Genomic DNA, 17,673 nt, shown 5'->3' with positions numbered 1-17,673 from the left:
TGATCAATGACAAGGCTAAACATAAATGTATTACAGCTTTCCATTTGATAGATTACTGTGAAATTATTAAGGAGATTCAGCGAGGAGTTAGGATCTTACCTGGTTTGGTTGGGAGAGTAGCAAGCTGCTCCTCATAAGGTGTCTGCACCCTGTGTATAAATGGGACCATAAAACGTTGGGGGTGTATCTATCTGAAGTCAGTGAATGGCATCTTGGGATCTTTTATTTCACCTGTCAAAAACACTGCAACCACTATAAGCCATAAGACACACTGTCAAGTAAAAGCCCAAAGCACCAGAAACAGCCACACAATTACAAATCCACAGGCACATAACCTGTCCTTTAGTTATGCAAGTGACCAAGTGAAGCTCAAAGAGTTTGGAAATGTGTGCAGGGTCACAGAAATGGGAAGCTAAGTGCCACTTGTCCTTCCTAACTCAAATCAGAGTCTCTGCCTGGAGAACTTTCAAAGGTAAATGCCATCAAACTGGCTCCCCCAAGGCCTTCCCCGAGGCCTTCCCCTTGACCCTCCCATTCTTTCTTGGAGTGCTCCTCTGAGTCTCTCTTTCCAGAGTTCTTATCTCAGAGACTGTAATTGTTTACTTGGCCTCTCCCAGACTCAACTATGAACTTATTCAAGTCAGGGACTGTGGCTTTTTTCTGCATTCTTAGCACCTCATGTGGACACCTGGCACTAGAAGGTGCTCAGCGAGTCTGAGTGGAATGACTGGACCTGACTTTTCTGACCTAAATTTAAAGTTCTGTCCTTGACAGCTGTGCTGATTCCCCTGGAGTAGTGTTTCTCAAAAAGGGGCCTGTAGACGAATGGCAGAATTGTGTGGGATGCTTGGTTACAAAAGCATATTTCAGGTTTTACTTCAGTGCTAGAGAGAGATTGGAACTTTGGTGTGGAGCACCTGGAGAGCTTAAGAACCTCACATGATCTAATGAAAATGAAAGTTTGGAAAATTTTCTGTTTCTATGCAGGACTGGCTTGGAAGCAAGGGAGTAGATGGCCGCCTCCCTGACATGCTTTCAAAATGTTTGCTGTGGAGCTTATTTTGCAGGGAGGCGGTAAGGGGCTAATTTTGTGGGCAGCTGGGGCTCATTTTTAAATTGACACTTCCTTCTGGGTATTTACTTACTTAGCTTCTGTTTGGGCAGCCCAGTATTATTCAGAGTGACCACTAAGGGGCAGCAGAGTACGGGGAAAAGAATGAGAGGTTCTTAAAAGAGAATGGCGACATTACTTTTGAAATAGTTCAGTAAGAAAGACATGGCATTCGGCCATCAGAAAGGATGAAATCTTGCCATTTGCAACAAGGTGGATGGAGCTAGGAGTGTATTATGCTAAGCAAAATAAGTTAGAGAAAGAAAAATACCATATAATGTCACTCATATGTTGAATTTAAGAAACAAAACAGATGAACATAGTGGAAGGGAAGGAAAAATATGCTAAAAACAGAGAGGAAGGCAAACCATAAGAGTCTCTTAATGATAAAGAACTGAGGGTTGATAGAGGAAGTAGGTGGGGGATGGGCGAAATGGGTAATAGGTTCTAAGAAGGGCACTTGTTATGATGAGCACTGGGTGTTATAAGTGATGAATTGCTAAATTCTACTCCTGATACCAATATTACACTATATGTTAAATAACTAGAATTTAAATAAAAACTTGGAAAAAAAACATGCCAAGAGATAATAAGTTAATACGTCCCATTCCCTTTCATATACTTACTATTAATTTGGAAATCTTATTTTTAAGCCTAATCACTTATATTAATGTTAAGTATATAATTTCTAGATTATAAATTAAGTTATATTGCTTGCTTGAAACCACAAGCAAACAGTGCTTAGAAACACAGTTCTTTCTTAAAAATCAAAGAAACTATCTCCACTGAAGACATGTTCAATACTGATAAGTCAAGAAACGAAAATTTTTTAAATTGCTGGGAAAAATATCATTTGAACCATGTGATAGGAAATATTGTATCGGTAAGATTTGGGTACAGAGAGAATCTAATAATGGAAATTTGATTATTATACCTAATTTGTTCCATGCCCTATAAAAGAAATCTAGCATCTTGGAAAATTTTATTCAGACCATATTGTGGAATTACAAAGTCATTCACTGACTTATAATTTTATGGTGTTATGGTGACTCTTAGTCGATGCCTGGTATATTCATAATATTCAGTATATTCATAATAAATAATCACTCTCTTAGCACTGTTAGTTCCCTCAGTGACTGATGATGACAAATGAGGGTCCCCAATAACACTTTCTAGTCTTTTGCTTCTCTATCCATTTGTCCACTAGCCAGTTCCCAGGCTGCTTGTCCATAGGCATCTCAACTTCAACAAACCCCACCTGAAAATCTGCTCCCCTCCCTAGCCCCTCCCCAAACTTTCTCCTTTGCTGGGTCATCTAAGCCCCAAGGCAAGCAATCACCCTGGACTTCTCATTCATAACATTGAATCTATTTTTAAGTTGTTTTATGCAGGAATTTAACTAATTAGAAAGGTTTAGGGTAGATCCCCAAATCTCTAGGAAGGCAGGAGAACCAGATTCAGAGGAACCAAAGGAAGATTCCACTGCAGTAACTCTTTCTCAGCGGGCCTCTGCCACCCTATAAATGGAACAACATGGCCCACTCTTTGGACTCCACTAGAACTGCTGTGAAGGACCTCTTACCCGAGTTTGGAATGGATACGTGCATTCACACTCTGGGCTTTGGTGTAGGGAGAGGGTCATAACATGGGTCTTGATTTCCCCTTGCTTAGTATCATCACAATAGGGAGAATATTTGAATACTGGGCATTCAAATTAATACATGTCTCCAACAGTCAACATTCTTTTCTCCCCCATACTTAGATTTCAAAATGCTTCTTTTTCTCTTCACATAATATTCCTTATATAACTCAACACACATTCACCTCTTACCCAAGTGGCAACTCGGTCCTCTTAATTTTCCTTCCAGCTCCAAGTTCATGGTTTCTGGATGGCATACAATCCTCTCTCAAGGTTCAATAACTTACAGACTAAATTATAAAGTTAAACACCACTAATACACCCTACATAAAGTAGTGAGATAAAAGAAATGAAAAAGGGTATTGTGCTACACATGTTTTAAAATTAGGATATGGGAAAATTAGGTTAAGTGAAACAATCCCTTTTCTTTCAACTGGTCATGGAATTGTAGTTGACATAAGTCTTTTCTTTCCCACCACTGATTTCATCTTCCTTTGCCTTCAGCCAGTACTTTAGCTTTTAGGTTTATCTACTCAGTGGGGGTGTTTCATTTCTGAGAAAAGTTATTTCTTTAACATTCGCCTCTGGTCAAGGTTCCAGCCATATCCTTTAATGTGCTCCCTGTGCAAGGCAGCCCAGGGTTACTGTNAGAGCACAAGTAGGGGAGGGGCAGAGAGAGAGAGAGAGAGGGAGAGAGAGAATCCCAAGTGGGCTCTACATTGTCAGCGTGGAGTCTGATGTGGGGCTCAATCTCATGACCATTAGATCATGGCCTGAGGCAGAAATCAAGACTCAGATGCTTCACCAGCTGAGCCACCAGGAGCCCCCCTAATCTCCTTTTATTCCTGGTAGCTTTTGGAGCCCAAAATGACCAGATAACAATTTCAGCTTTGCATTAAATGATTACTCACATTTGTTGAAATTAATATGGAAGGAATCTTCTATTGAATAATACATCTCCAAGCCCTCAGAGGCCACCATGATTATCATGAGAAGAAACAATTTTCAAGTGGATGGTCACGGGAAGTACCTCTCACATCACGTGCTTGATAATAATATGGGCACTTAGGCTCAAGTTTACCTAGTTTCTTAGGTAAATATGAAGAAACTGTTGTGATTTCTTTTCTCAACTTCATGTACATAACTAATTTTGCTTTTGTAATTTTGTATTCTTTTTCTAAAGGAAGATCCTGTCCATGAATGTTCCATCTAGCTCTTAACATCTTTGCACCTCATTTCTGCCTTACTCATGCATTCTTTCCTGGTAGTGTCTCAATTTTTACAGACATTAAAATGACATTTGGTTGAATTCTGGCAATTGCTAATGGCTTTCACTGTATGGTCATTGAATATACCCACAATGCCTGGTTCCTTACATGAAATTCTGGTTGCGTTGGTGTAGGATTATATTCTGGGCACCCGGAAAACCACTTCAGAGTCAATTTTGGGTGGAAGCACAATTAACTATTTTCCTTTCTCTGGTTTCCTAAGTTCCTTCATGATTTACAGCCCCGCCTCTCAGGTGGGGCAAACTGTTCTCCCTATTCCAGAACTTTAGCCACTCAGATAGACTCACTTTATGTTCTTTATTGTTCACTGAGAAATCGAAGTTACCAGAAATACAAGTGCAGTTATGAAGCATTGTGCTTCAGGGGTATAAATGGTAGCATTATATTAAAATGAGCCGCATCTGAAGGCTTTCTGCATTGAGAGTGGTGGTGCGGAGAGGGGAGTTTGGTTCACTGAGCCAGGACACCAGAACCTGAGATACCTGCTGGTAGAGAGGTTTTCTATGCAAGGTGGTGGGGGTTGAGAGTGGCTTGCACATGAGGATGAATAAAAATGAGGCCACTAAAGGCCCAAGTTTGCAAAATTGCTTTTTGCAAAAGAAAGTGTTTATTTGGAAATAATTTTAAACCTGTAGAAAAGTTGTGCAGTTGTACAAAGCACACTTACATACTCTTCATCTGGGTTCACCTATTAAAATTTTGCTCTGTTTGCTTTGACATTCACTCTCTCTCTCTCTCCATCTTTATCAATATGTGCACATAATATTTTTTTCCTGAACCATCTGAGAGTAAGTTGTATCCATCATGGCCTGTTAGCTCTAAATATCTGAGTGATTTAATACTGACCCAATACTTCTACCATCTACCATTCCTATTTCCATTTTGTCAATTCGCCTAGTAATACATTCCATTCTAAGATCACATATTTCCTTCAGTTGTCTTGCCCTCAGTCTTCTTTATTCTGGAAAGGTTCTTCAGTCTTTCATGACACAAACATTTTTGAAAACTAAAACCTTCCCTCCTCCTGCCTTTTAAAAATAGAATGTGTCTCAACTTGGTATTATCTGAAATGTCTTCCTGATCAGATTCTCGTTATGCATTCCTGACTGGAATACTATATACATCTTATTGTGTACCTCTAAGAGTATCTCTCCAGAGGTATATGTGGCCTCCTCCTCAATCAACATCATTGATGATGTTAATTTGACTACCCACTCAGGATTTTATTTGATTTCTTCACTGGGTAGCTACTATTTTTTTTTCCTCTTGCAATTAATAAGGAGTCTCTGGGAGATGACATTTTATACCATTTATATACCAGATTCTCATCAAAATTCTTGTCCTTTGTTATAAGATGTAGCATCAACAGATGATTCTTGCTTTAGTCAATATTAAAGCATATTAAATGCTTCCAAAATTATGATGTTACAGCTCTGGCATTTTCTCTCTATATAATATCAGTTGTGCTTGGTATTCTACTGTAAGGAAGAACCCTCCTTTATCTATCTTTCTATGTATGTATCTATGTATCTATCTATCTATCTATCTATCTATTTATCTATCTATCTATCTATCCATCATCTATCTATCTATCTATCTATCTATCTATCTATCTATCTATCTATCTATCATCATTAGTATGGCCTCATAGATTTCCCTCTCCTACACACCCTTTTACAACCTTTTATTCTTCCTCATTATTTTGACACTCAAATTATCCCAAATTTGACTGGTGGGAGTCTATTCAAGTTAGCAACAGTGTCTTTATAAAATGCCCACATTTTAGAAAATCTCATTCTTAGTTTCTGATATAAAAATATATTCCAGTTTCTTCCTATACTTTCCCTGTTCCATCACTTGGATGAACCATTTTTTTGAAGTTCTAGTTCATTTTACTGGTGAAAAGTATTAAGCACCAAGATGTGGGTCTTAGGAGTACTCTACTTCTCAAGGGGTTTTTCTTCTATGGAAAGACCTTCTATAAGACTTTTAAGATCTTCTATAAGACTGAAGTCTGCTATTCTAAGTCTGAGTGTGAAGATCTGAAGAAAAACTCAGGGTGTTTTTTTGTTTTTGTTTTTGTTTTTGCATAATAGCAGCAGTACTTGGACACAAATAAAGTGGGGGGGGAGGAGTTTAAAAGATTGGGGAGCTATTACCATTTACACAGACACTCACACTTTCAGGCAGGGCACCATCTATGGCAGCAGTGGTAAAATTCCTTTAGTCAGATTGAGAATAAAATAAGAGATATGGTAGACTTTATCAGGAGAACTGAGGAAGGAAAAGAAAATACAGGGCATGTGAAATGGAGATTTTATTGGGAAGACTAACTTGTGAGCACATGGATGCACTAATGTGGGGAATCCCAGGAGTAAAGATGAGACATAGATTTGTGCCATCAAACCAGTGAGGGCCTAAGTAAAGCATTAAACTAGAAATAAAAGTAAAAATGAACTGATTTAAAACTCACCAAATGCAAAGCCTGAAAACACCATGGGTGTATACTACCCCTCATCCCCGACACACACTCACCTATAAACAAACATTTAAATTTACAGACTAGTGGAATCTACTACCTGGAGAGTATAGATAAATAGATAAAAGGTACACACACCCATATGTATGCATATAGCCTTTTCTAGGATCCTACAATTTCAACAGAGGCCAGACCTATGGTATGGGCTAAATGACAATACAAATACCCCACTCTCTAGTTCAAACGTTAAGATTTAGCTGCAAGATTATACTTTTTCATGGTTAAATAAAGTAAAAATTCATTATGCACTGTTATTTGGTGAGATCTGCAAACTGTTTTAAGACTGTGTCTCAGGTTAAAAACAAAACCCTCAAATATCTAGAGAAAGAAACTTATTCTCTCTTTGAGCATTGGGTAACTTAGCATGAATCCATTCCTGCAAGAGACATGACTAATCTTCGAATTAGATCCAGTGGTGTCTACCCTTCTGGGCTAGTTTTAAAACTATACTATTTTTGGGGCGCCTGGGTGGCTTAGTCGGTTAAGCGTCCGACTTTCGCTTAGGTCATGATCTCGCGGTTCCTGGGTTCGAGCCCCGCATCGGGCTCTGTGCTGACTGCCAGCTCAGAGCCTGGAGCCTGTTTCAGTCTGTGACTCCCTCTCTCTCTGACCCTCCCCTGCTCACGCTGTCTCTCTCTCTCTCTCTCTCTCTCCTAGAAATAAAAAAAAAAAACTATACTATTTTTTTTTTTAAGAATGGGGAGGTGAAACTCTAGGGGAATTATTGCTTATTTTAATCAGTCTTATCGAATTTAGACATCTGAAACTAGCTATTAGCCTGGAAAATACTCACACACAAATTATATTAGCGTTACTTTGTAAGAATAGTTCTCCAGGTCATCTCAAGCTGTCCAAACCATGAGTACATAAAAAAGAAGAAAAAAGCCAAAACTCTGAAAATATAAGCAATAGAAGAAATGTATTGCCCAATAAGTTTAGCAAGCTATTATGAGCAAATGTTTCCTCAGTTTTCACATGCTATACTATAGGGATTTTGAGGTCATAATTTGAAGTCATAATTTATTTTTCCCTTCTTGAAAAAAATGAAGTATAGCTTGTCATTACTACTGAAGTAGCTACTCAGGGGAGATAACTTTGTGAATATAACTCAACCTTTGGTAGCCTAATTATTTCTCAACTCAGATGGTTACAGGTGAGATTTCCAAAGGTAATGTCACACAACAAAGGAGATTTTTCTAATGATGAGCCAATTACATTCTAATATATATTAATCTATTATTATCTGATATTAATCTAATACTAAGATGTACATATATATCATTTGGCTAAATGTATTGCCAATTATTTATTTTGTACTATATTTGACTATAATTATAATGGCTTTCTGCAACAAGTTCCCGCTCTAAATATATTGAAAACTTGGGAATACTTTTTAGAAAGATCAAGGGGTTCTAGTTAACATGCCAGAAAATTAGTAGAAAATTACTAGCTTCCATTTTAAGTGGATTTTTCTTCTTAGAAACTCTTGAAATTAACATCTCCTCGCTTTAAATTGCTGACATAGGGAATTTGACAACTTTAAAGTAACTCAAACAAGAAGGCAATGGTGAAAAATTCTTCCCAACCTACAGCTGTGGAGCTTTGCTATGAGAATGTGAATGGATCCTGCATTAAAAACGCATACTCACCGGGTCCTCGAGCGATTCTGTACACAGTCCTTGGATTCGGGGCTGTGCTGGCCATGTTTGGAAACTTACTAGTTATCATTGCTATCCTTCACTTCAAACAGCTGCACACACCTACAAACTTTCTGATCGTGTCCCTGGCCTGCGCTGACTTCTTGGTGGGGGTGACTGTCATGCCCTTCAGCACAGTGAGGTCCGTGGAGAGTTGCTGGTACTTTGGGGAGACTTACTGCAAATTTCATACCTGTTTTGATACTTCCTTCTGTTTTGCTTCTTTATTTCATTTATGCTGTATCTCCATCGATAGATACATTGCTGTGACTGATCCTTTGACCTACCCAACCAAGTTTACTGTCTCGGTATCAGGCATATGCATTGTTCTCTCTTGGTTCTTTTCGGTCACCTATAGTTTTTCCATCTTCTACACTGGGGCCAATGAGGAAGGAATCGAGGACTTGGTTGTTGCTCTCACCTGTGTAGGAGGCTGTCAGGCACCACTGAATCAAAATTGGGTTCTACTTTGTTTCCTTCTATTCTTTATACCCACCATTGCCATGGTGTTTATATATGGTAAGATCTTTTTGGTGGCCAAACATCAAGCTAGGAAGATAGAAAGTTCAGCCAGCCACCCTCAGTCTTCCGCAGAGAGTTACAAGGAACGGGTAGCAAAGAGAGAGAGAAAAGCTGCGAAAACATTGGGTATTGCTGTGACAGCATTTCTTATCTCTTGGCTGCCATACGTTATTGATGCCGTGATTGATGCTTACATGAATTTTATAACTCCTCCTTATGTTTATGAGATTTTAGTGTGGTGTGTTTATTACAACTCGGCTATGAATCCCTTGATATATGCTTTCTTCTACCCATGGTTTCGGAAGGCAATAAAACTCACCATAAGTGGTAAAGTCTTAAGAAGAGACTCATCAACAATCAATTTGTTTTCTGAGGAAGCAGATATAGAGTGACGTGATGCCTGCAGGGATTTCGAAACTAACATGGAATTGAGGTCAAGTGTGAAATTAAGCACTTGAGCCAAGAGAGGCAAATGTAATCATCTGCCAAGTGGGAGGATATTATATTCAACATTTAGTTGTTCTAAAGCATTTGTTGTCTTCATGTATTTCAGTATTTTTTTATTTTAGAATTCAGTGATAGGCCACAAAAAAATTCCTGATTACTTCCTATTTAGTATTCTTCATTTTCTTCTATGGTTTTCTAATCTCTATGATAATTTCTAATACCTTCTCTGAATTTCCTACTTGTTTCTTCAAAAACTTTGAAGCTTTGTAGTTTCTCCCACATCTATTACCAGTGTTCAGTTGTCCAAAAAACAGAGGAGGAAAAATGAGTTTCTGCTTAACTTGTGAAGTAGATGCGTTAGGGACATAAATCTTTTTTTTCTTATAAAGTTTATTTATTATTTATTGAGAGAGATTGAGAGAGAGTGGAAGAGAGAGAGAGAGAGACAGACAGACAGACAGAGAGAGACAGAGAGAGAGAGTGCCGGGGAGGGGCAGAGAAAGGGAGACAGAATCTCAAGCAGTGTGGATGCAGAGCCCCATACAGGGCTCATGACCTGCGCTGAAACCAAAAGTCAGACGCTTAATCCACTGAGCCACCCAAGCACCCTGGGGTAAAAATCCTTTTTAAAATATACCTTTTTTGAAAAGTAAATACAAGATTAAAATTCTTGGAACTCCTTGTAGTCTGAAAGGACTTTATAGAAAGTTAAAATGTGGAACTTCCTAGTCATTGAGGATTGTGTAAAAAACCCCGGAAGTCTTGTTTTCTGAACCCTTACACTGCTTCCTCTCCATTTCATACAGGCTGTATTCACAAAGAGCAGGTGTAATGATTACATGATTACACACTACATCTTACTTTTAGAGGACATAATTTATTACAATCAAAATAGCCTGTGAACAAAAAGGTGGTTTCTGTACTTCTTTTTTTAGTAATTTGAAGTAAAATGTGTATTAAAAAAGCTACCTCAAATTCACACTGTGTTACTTTTGAATTCTTTCTTTGCACAGTGTTCTGTTCTTTGGAGACACTGTATTTGATATTGGAAATATAAAGCTGAATGACCCAAATATAACCAGGGATTATTTTGGAATAGCTAACACCCAAACTGGCATTATACATTTTAGGAATAGCTCCAGTTTTCTCCTATGATAGCATGCCTTAGCCACATGAATTTTTTTATTTTTTTTATTAATTTTTTTAAATTTTTTAATGTTTTTTTTTTTTTTAATTTCTAGNCGCGAGATCATGACCTAAGCGAAAGTCGGACGCTTAACCGACTAAGCCACCCAGGCGCCCCTCACATGAATTTTTTTAAATAAAATTTATGTTTATTTAATTTTGAGAGAGAGAGAGAGAGTGAGTGGGGGAGAGTCAGAGAGAGAGGAAGACTCAGAATCAGAAGCAGCCTTCAGGTCCCAAGCTGTCAGCACAAAGCCTGACAAGGGGCTTGAACCCACAAATACTGAGATCATGACCTGAGCTGAAGTAGGAAGCTTAATTGACTGAGCCAGCCAGGTGCCCCTTAGCTACATGAATTTTAATTAATTTTAACTAAAAATATATGTTGACTATTTTAATATAAAGTCAAAATTTGAAAGAAACTAATAACAGGTGATTCATCTTCTCAAATCTTTGATTCACAGCCTTAAATCCTTGCTTAGGTAGCTGATTTTCACAAACTGTTTTATATAAATCTGTTTTATGAAATGAGAAGAAGAGATAATTAAGTAAACAAAGGTATGTAAACCTTACATGTTACATATTTTATAAATAAATCTGTTTGGAGATATTTTATATGAAATTAAGCTGTTTCACACTTATGTGTTAATATCTTTCACATAGAGCTCAGAGAATTTGGGGAGGGAGTTAAAGATAAAAGAGGATGAAAGGAATATGAATGAATGCCTTTGTAGCATAGTGCCTGTTTGCGATTGAGATGATAAAGTCAAGGATCAGGTGTACTGACCTTTCAAAGACTCACAGCTCAGGCCTGCCCTCCCAACCCCCCCATTCCTTAAGAAGAGTGCAAAGTTTGCGTCCCTTTGATGGTGAGTCAGGAATGTTGTCGCCATAGAAACACGTGTCCTTCTGTCAATTGCAAGTGTAAACTTACTCCAACACTCATAAATAATAAGGAAAATCGTTTGGGGAGATGTAAAAATACATACTAGACTTCTGTTCACTCACACTATGTAGAGTGTAATCTTTAGACAAAATTGCAGAACTTCTGTCTAGTGATCTTTTGAAGCTCTTGTACGTATTTGTAAGTGCAGAATACACTTTAACTGTACTCTCTTTTGTTTATTTTTGTATTCTTCTTGTAGGAAGTGTTTTGATAAAAAAAATAAATACTGGCTTATTTTCCCCCAAACTGACTAGACCATTACTATAGCATCACTCTCTTCCTCTACATCTCAATTATTTGTACAGGTAAACTAGTAACTTCTTTGTTTGCTGCATACCAACTGCATCAGGGCCATCAGTCCATTGGAAACAAGACGGACTGGAGATGGAGATGGAAACCGGCTTGATTCTGCTAGACTGTCCGCAGAGTAGACACATGTTCCTGAGCTGTGTTTCTTAATCCTAGCGAGCTCTGGTTCCCAAGTTGCCTGCTTCAGCCAACGGAAGGCTGCAGAACTGTTGTGAAGAATTAATTAGACCACTTATGCCCCACGTTGTAGGCTATGTAAATACTATGTATGTACTATTATTTAAAATACATGTTTATTTTTAATTCGTAAAAGAAAAATTCACATAAAAGCATTACTGAATTCATAATAGTTTTTATCCACATGTATTTTTCTCAATTTAGTAAGTCCTGAAAGCATAGCTGCTACCTTATATAGGGTTTTGTATAATTTAAAAAGAAATTTGAAATGGAGAGTTCAGACATTGAAAGTCACCGAACATTAGCTGCATTCAGGTAAACATTAATCACAACCTCAGGAATAAGTGAGGAAATGCCATTACAGTAGTGCCCAGTTACACCAGTAGCTCTCTGAAAGCACCTGGCCCTTAATGATGGTCTATGCTGTCTTTGTAATTTGTTATTGACAGATTACTCACAGCACTGCCACTAACTGATAAGGTTGCTCTAAACCCAACCAACTAATATTTTATGATTAGAAATCAGAGCTCATTCAGGAAGAGCTGCAGGGTTCTCTGGAATGAACTACTTAGCTTGTTCAGAAAATGACGTCAGGTCAAAAGTAAACCCTCCAGAGAGAATAACTCTTAAGTTTATTAGTAAGAATAAAGGGAGGCAATAGTTCAAAAATATGAATTAAAAATTACATAAATAAAAGGACATTTATATAAACTGCTTACATTGCATTCCTATTATGTGGATTATCAGAAGTATTTTGTTTTTCTTGCTACTATTAGTCATAGGAATAATTAATGAGGAAACCAGCTCTAGGGAGATTATGCACTAAGTACTAGAGCTAGATATTTAGACCTGTGTCTGTTAGTCTTCAAAGCCAATGCTTTCCTACCATCGTGAACCAGCCAGAAAAAACAACAATATTTCTCAGAAACGAAAAGGCATGAACTGTCTTCCCAGGCATTGCATGGGCGCTGACGTATTTTATTGTGTTCACACACACACACACACACACCACAGATGTAAAGATAAGCCCTCAGCTATGTCTCATGCCAAAGGACAAATTTCATTGGCTTCTAAGGTTAGTACTAAGCTAAGGAGTGTAGACCATTTCAAAGGTAAGATGGATAAGATCCTTGTTATGACTCATCCTGATTACATTTATGAGCAGGAAAAATCCACTTGAGTCCCCAGCCTGTTTTGTCTCTACTTCCTACCATCCCCTAGGAGCTCCCTTGCACTGCTGGCTACGATGGAATACTTGTGCTGTGTCCTTTCCCACCAGTAATATAAGCTACTAAGTAATAACCATGGGCTAAGCTAATTTAATTGTTCATATTAAAGCATTCACAATAAAGCGTTTTCTCAGAGTTTCCCTTTTGAGTGGATGAAGGCCCTAGGGGTACTTTAGGGGACAGAGAGAAGTACTTTAGAAAAAGAATAATATGCTAATTAAGAGTGAAGTTCAGGTCGGATAACATTCTGGTGTCCTTCAGTTAATATTATTAGTCGAAGCAAAAGTTTTCCTATTGAGAAGATTTTCATCCTTAGGCCAATGCAAGTCTGTAATGCAGCTGCTCTCTATTTTTGGTTTGTACCCACATACTAAGACAACTTACCCACAGACCGAGCTACATCTTTTCCTCCACTTCAGTTTGCTGGAGTGTGAGATGGAAGGGATACTGGTGCAGATGTGGTGGGTAACATGGGCTCTGGACTCATGCTGTCTGGCTTTGCTTGGGCTTGCTTCCAGGTGTACAATTTCCATTTCACCAAGAATTTGCCAGACCTACCCAACTTTATGACTTTGCAAATTCAAGAAGACCTACATAATAGTGGTTAGTTAGACACACATGATCACTTGGTATCATAAGGTCAAGTGTTCTATCACTACTTGGCCTCTGTAGCACACAAAGAGCCATCTTTCAAAAGGTGTTTTATCCTTCGCTGTAAATAGCAGAGCCTTGCTTCAGAACCCCAAATGACTGCATTATATTTCTTCCACTGAAGCCTTCCGTAAAATCTAAACTGCATTGTTTTTACCATTATGAACACCTCCGGCACCACCAAGCCACTAAATTGCGTGGCAATCACACTGTAGCCCAGACCCATCCTCCAATCCCTATACAAATCGGGCAGACTTTTTTGTGACTCAGTATATGGAACAGAAAAGTATTCCTAACTGTGGAATAAGTTGTTTTGGATCCTGAAAAGGTCTACCAGATAATGTGCTTCCTTCCTTGCCATACAAAGTACAAGATTGTGCTCTGACCAATCCAAACCTAACCGATCATCTTTCTTCACCAAATGTGGTCTTCCTTCTATACACTATCTTTTCTGTTGGCAAGTTAAAAATCTGGGAGTCATCCATGTTTCCTGCCTCCATCATACCTAAACCCCTTCATCCTTTCAGTCTTTAAATTGTGTGTTTCATATTTTCAGAAAGCAGGGAGGCAAAGTTACTGAATTAGAGTGGGCTGGAATCAAGTCAGGTTTGAGAATTTAAAGAGAAGATAAGATAGTATTACCAAGAGGAATTTGGTAGATGGGCAGTTGAATAATTGTTTTCATGTCACACCTTTAATATCTGTTCTATTCTTATCCCAGTATATTTCACTTATTTATTTATTTATTTATTTATTTATTTATTTATTTATTTATTTATTTTCATTTTGAGAGAGAGAGATAGCAAGTGAGGAAGGGGCAGAGGGAGAGAGAGAATCCCACATAGGTGTGCTGTCAGTGTGGAGCCTCACATGGGGCTCCATTCCGACCAACTGAGATTATGACCTGAACCAAAATCATGAGTCGGACTCAACAAACTGAACCCCCCAGGAGCCCTCCAATATATTTTTAATATCTGTATCCTAAGTGACAGATCCCATTTCTGTTTTCAAGTCTTAAAGTCTTAAAGAAAGAAGTCTTTAGCACTTTCTATTTGCTTTATAGGATCAAAGGTAGCTTATTTCCTTAGACCTGAAATCTTTTTATGTAGCTTTCAGTATCTTCAATTTCCCTCTTGAGCTCCCTAAATTTCTGTTAATATTGCAAAGGCAGCGTCTGTGTCAGGAAAAATTGCTATTATTGGAACTCCCTGGCACTCAACTCCTGCACCTTCCCATCTGGCAGTTTCTCAGTCACCTCCATTGGATTTTCTTTGCCTCATCATTTAATTGCTATCATAGAGATCACTTAATCTCTGAAATGAAATAGGCAGGGCCCTTCTATGGGCTCGTGATGAGCCCAGTGGCACAGACTCCTGCTATTGCGGCTTGAAAATTTTAAATATTTTATATTTGAATTTGAGTTTGTATGTAAAGTCTTAAAAGACAACAGAGCACGTGTGGGGGTCTTGGAACCATCGAGATGCATTACGTGTGATTGTCCTGCATTATACCACTTCCCCTACTCCCTTGGACTAGTTCTTGGCCTCCTGTCCCCCCAGCACCTCTACCACCAGCACCTTCAGCTTGGTCCAGCCTCCCCTTCCTCACCCTAACCTACTAAGACTGCCCTATTGGAGGACTGGATACAGGGCCGGAGGGTTGACACAAGATGGCATTCCATGGTCTCAGGGTCAGTCACGGCAGGTGTTACCCCATCCAGGCTGGTAGAGCCACAGCACATTAGAAGGGTACCATAACAGGTGCAATCCTTTTACCCACCCTCAATCCGTATTTTGAGTGGGGCCTGAGGTGGAGGTTACAATCCCTAGGGTGTCAGCAAACTGTCTTTTGTTGAGGTGGCAGGCCCAGGGGGAGGACCAATTGCCTTGCTCAGCTTCCTAGGCCCCCAGCCTGGGCATGCGTATTGTTTCAGCCGTCGGCAGGAGGGGGAAATTGGCAGTGGGTGCGCCAGGTGGGCCGAGTCCTAACGCAAGGTCTCTAGGCATCTCCAGGGTCTGTATTTGTCCTGCAAACACCCTCACATCCGAGGAAGAGGGACCTTATAAATAAAACAGAAAAAAGGAACAAGCTTTATACTCAAGGGCAATTTTTTCCATATTTTGAGAAAAGATCTCCATGTTTTTCATTTGCCCTAGTCTCTACAAATTCTGTAGCCAGTCTTGTAAATGGGGAATATCCTGCCACATACTGGATGAGGCTATTTCGGAACAGTTGAACATAAGGAAATCTCTTGGTTAGGAAAATCACAAGTCTTTCTGCAATCTGGTAGAGCACCGAGTAATACATTTTGCAGAAAAACTTAACTAATTATAATTATCAAAAGTTTCCTTTCTGGATTCACACCTTACACTGTAGGGATTCCTAGTGAGGAATTTATAATGGGTGAACTTTATTGGCCGGCTTCCTAAAACATTCTAGGTGTTAACTTCTCAGACGATGTGAAGGTGGAAGTCTATTAAAAGGTGACTCTTCAAATATGTAATTATATTATATGTGATTATTCTTTGCCAGGAAGGAAGGACCTCACAGGTATAAAGAATCAAGTCTTTAAATTACATTTCTTTAATTATTCAGATACTACCAATTCGGGCTTGATGGAAATTCATAATAGATTAGCTTGGGATTAGCTTTAGATGTAATCACAGAAATAATTGCATGCATTAAAGTCAGAAAGGATACATTTCTGACTTTTTGAAATTCTTTTAACTCCTCTTTATAATTAAAATGGGATCAAGGATAGAAGATGAGGCAATACTTACAAGCAGTTGCTCAAATACGCGATTTGATTGTTTTTTAAATTTTTTAATTCTCAGAATTGAAAAACTTTATTTCCTACCACAAGGAAGGGCTGAACGATAGCAGGCATCAAAATGCAGGACATGCCTGGCAATCTTTCCCAACATGTTGTTAGACAGCTTTGCTATGAGAATGTCAACGGATCGTGTGTTAAAACTCCCTACTCGCTTGGATCCAGGGCGATTCTGTACGTAGTGTTTGGTTTTGCGTCTTCTCTGGCTGTGTTTGGGAACCTCCTGGTGATGACTTCAGTTCTGCATTTCAAGCAGCTGCACTCTCCAACCAATTTCTTGATCGCCTCTCTGGCCTGTGCTGACTTTCTGGTGGGGGTGACCGTCATGCCCTTCAGCATGGTCAGGTCTGTGGAGAGCTGCTGGTACTTTGGAGCCAGATTTTGTAGCCTGCACAGTTGCTTTGATGTGGCGTTTTGTTACTCGTCTCTCTTCCATCTGTGCTTCATCTCCATCGACAGGTACATCGCTGTTACTGAGCCTCTGGTCTATCCTACCAAGTTCACAGTGTGTGTGTCAGGGATATGCATCGGCATCTCCTGGATCCTGCCCATTGCATACAGTGGTGCCGTGTTCTATACGGGTGTCAATGATGATGGCATGGAAGACTTAGTAAGTGCCCTCAACTGTATAGGTGGGTGTCAAATTGTTGTAAATCAAGACTGGGTTTTGATAAATTTTCTGTTATTCTTCATACCCACCCTTGTTATGATAATTCTTTACAGTAAGATTTTTCTAGTAGCTAAACAACAAGCTATAAAAATTGAAAATACTGGTAGCAAAGCAGAATCAGCCTCAGACAGTTACAAATCCCGAGTGGCCAAGAGAGAGAGAAAAGCCGCTAAAACACTGGGTATCACAGTGGTAGCATTTATGATCTCTTGGTTACCATATACAATTGATATATTAATTGATGCCCATTTGGGTTTCATAACCCCTGCCTATATTTATGAGATTTGCTGTTGGGGTGCTTATTACAACTCAGCCATTAACCCTTTGATTTATGCTTTATTTTATCCTTGGTTTAGGAAAGCCATAAAAATTATTTTAAGTGGAGAATTTTTAAAGGATAGCTCATCAACCATTAGTTTATTTGTTGATTAA

The 17,673-nt window shown here is 38.8% G+C and overlaps 2 protein-coding genes across 2 annotated transcripts; both read left to right on the top strand.

Annotated features, from left to right (window-relative positions):
* Window positions 1–8,142: 8,142 nt before the first annotated feature.
* Window positions 8,143–9,189, top strand: TAAR9 (trace amine associated receptor 9). Its single transcript, XM_077776087.1, has one exon. The coding sequence runs from the start codon at window positions 8,143–8,145 to the stop codon at window positions 9,187–9,189; it is 1,047 nt and encodes a 348-aa protein (XP_077632213.1).
* A 7,452-nt stretch (window positions 9,190–16,641) lies between these two features.
* Window positions 16,642–17,673, top strand: TAAR8 (trace amine associated receptor 8). The gene has a single exon (XM_077776075.1). It carries the CDS (start codon window positions 16,642–16,644, stop codon window positions 17,671–17,673), a length of 1,032 nt encoding a protein of 343 aa, XP_077632201.1.

Source organism: Crocuta crocuta, unplaced genomic scaffold (genome assembly GCF_008692635.1).
Source record: "Crocuta crocuta isolate KB4526 unplaced genomic scaffold, BGI_CrCroc_1.0 scaffold25, whole genome shotgun sequence".
In the NCBI taxonomy this organism is placed as follows: domain Eukaryota; kingdom Metazoa; phylum Chordata; class Mammalia; order Carnivora; family Hyaenidae; genus Crocuta; species Crocuta crocuta.
This window is presented reverse-complemented; position numbering and strand designations above follow the sequence as displayed.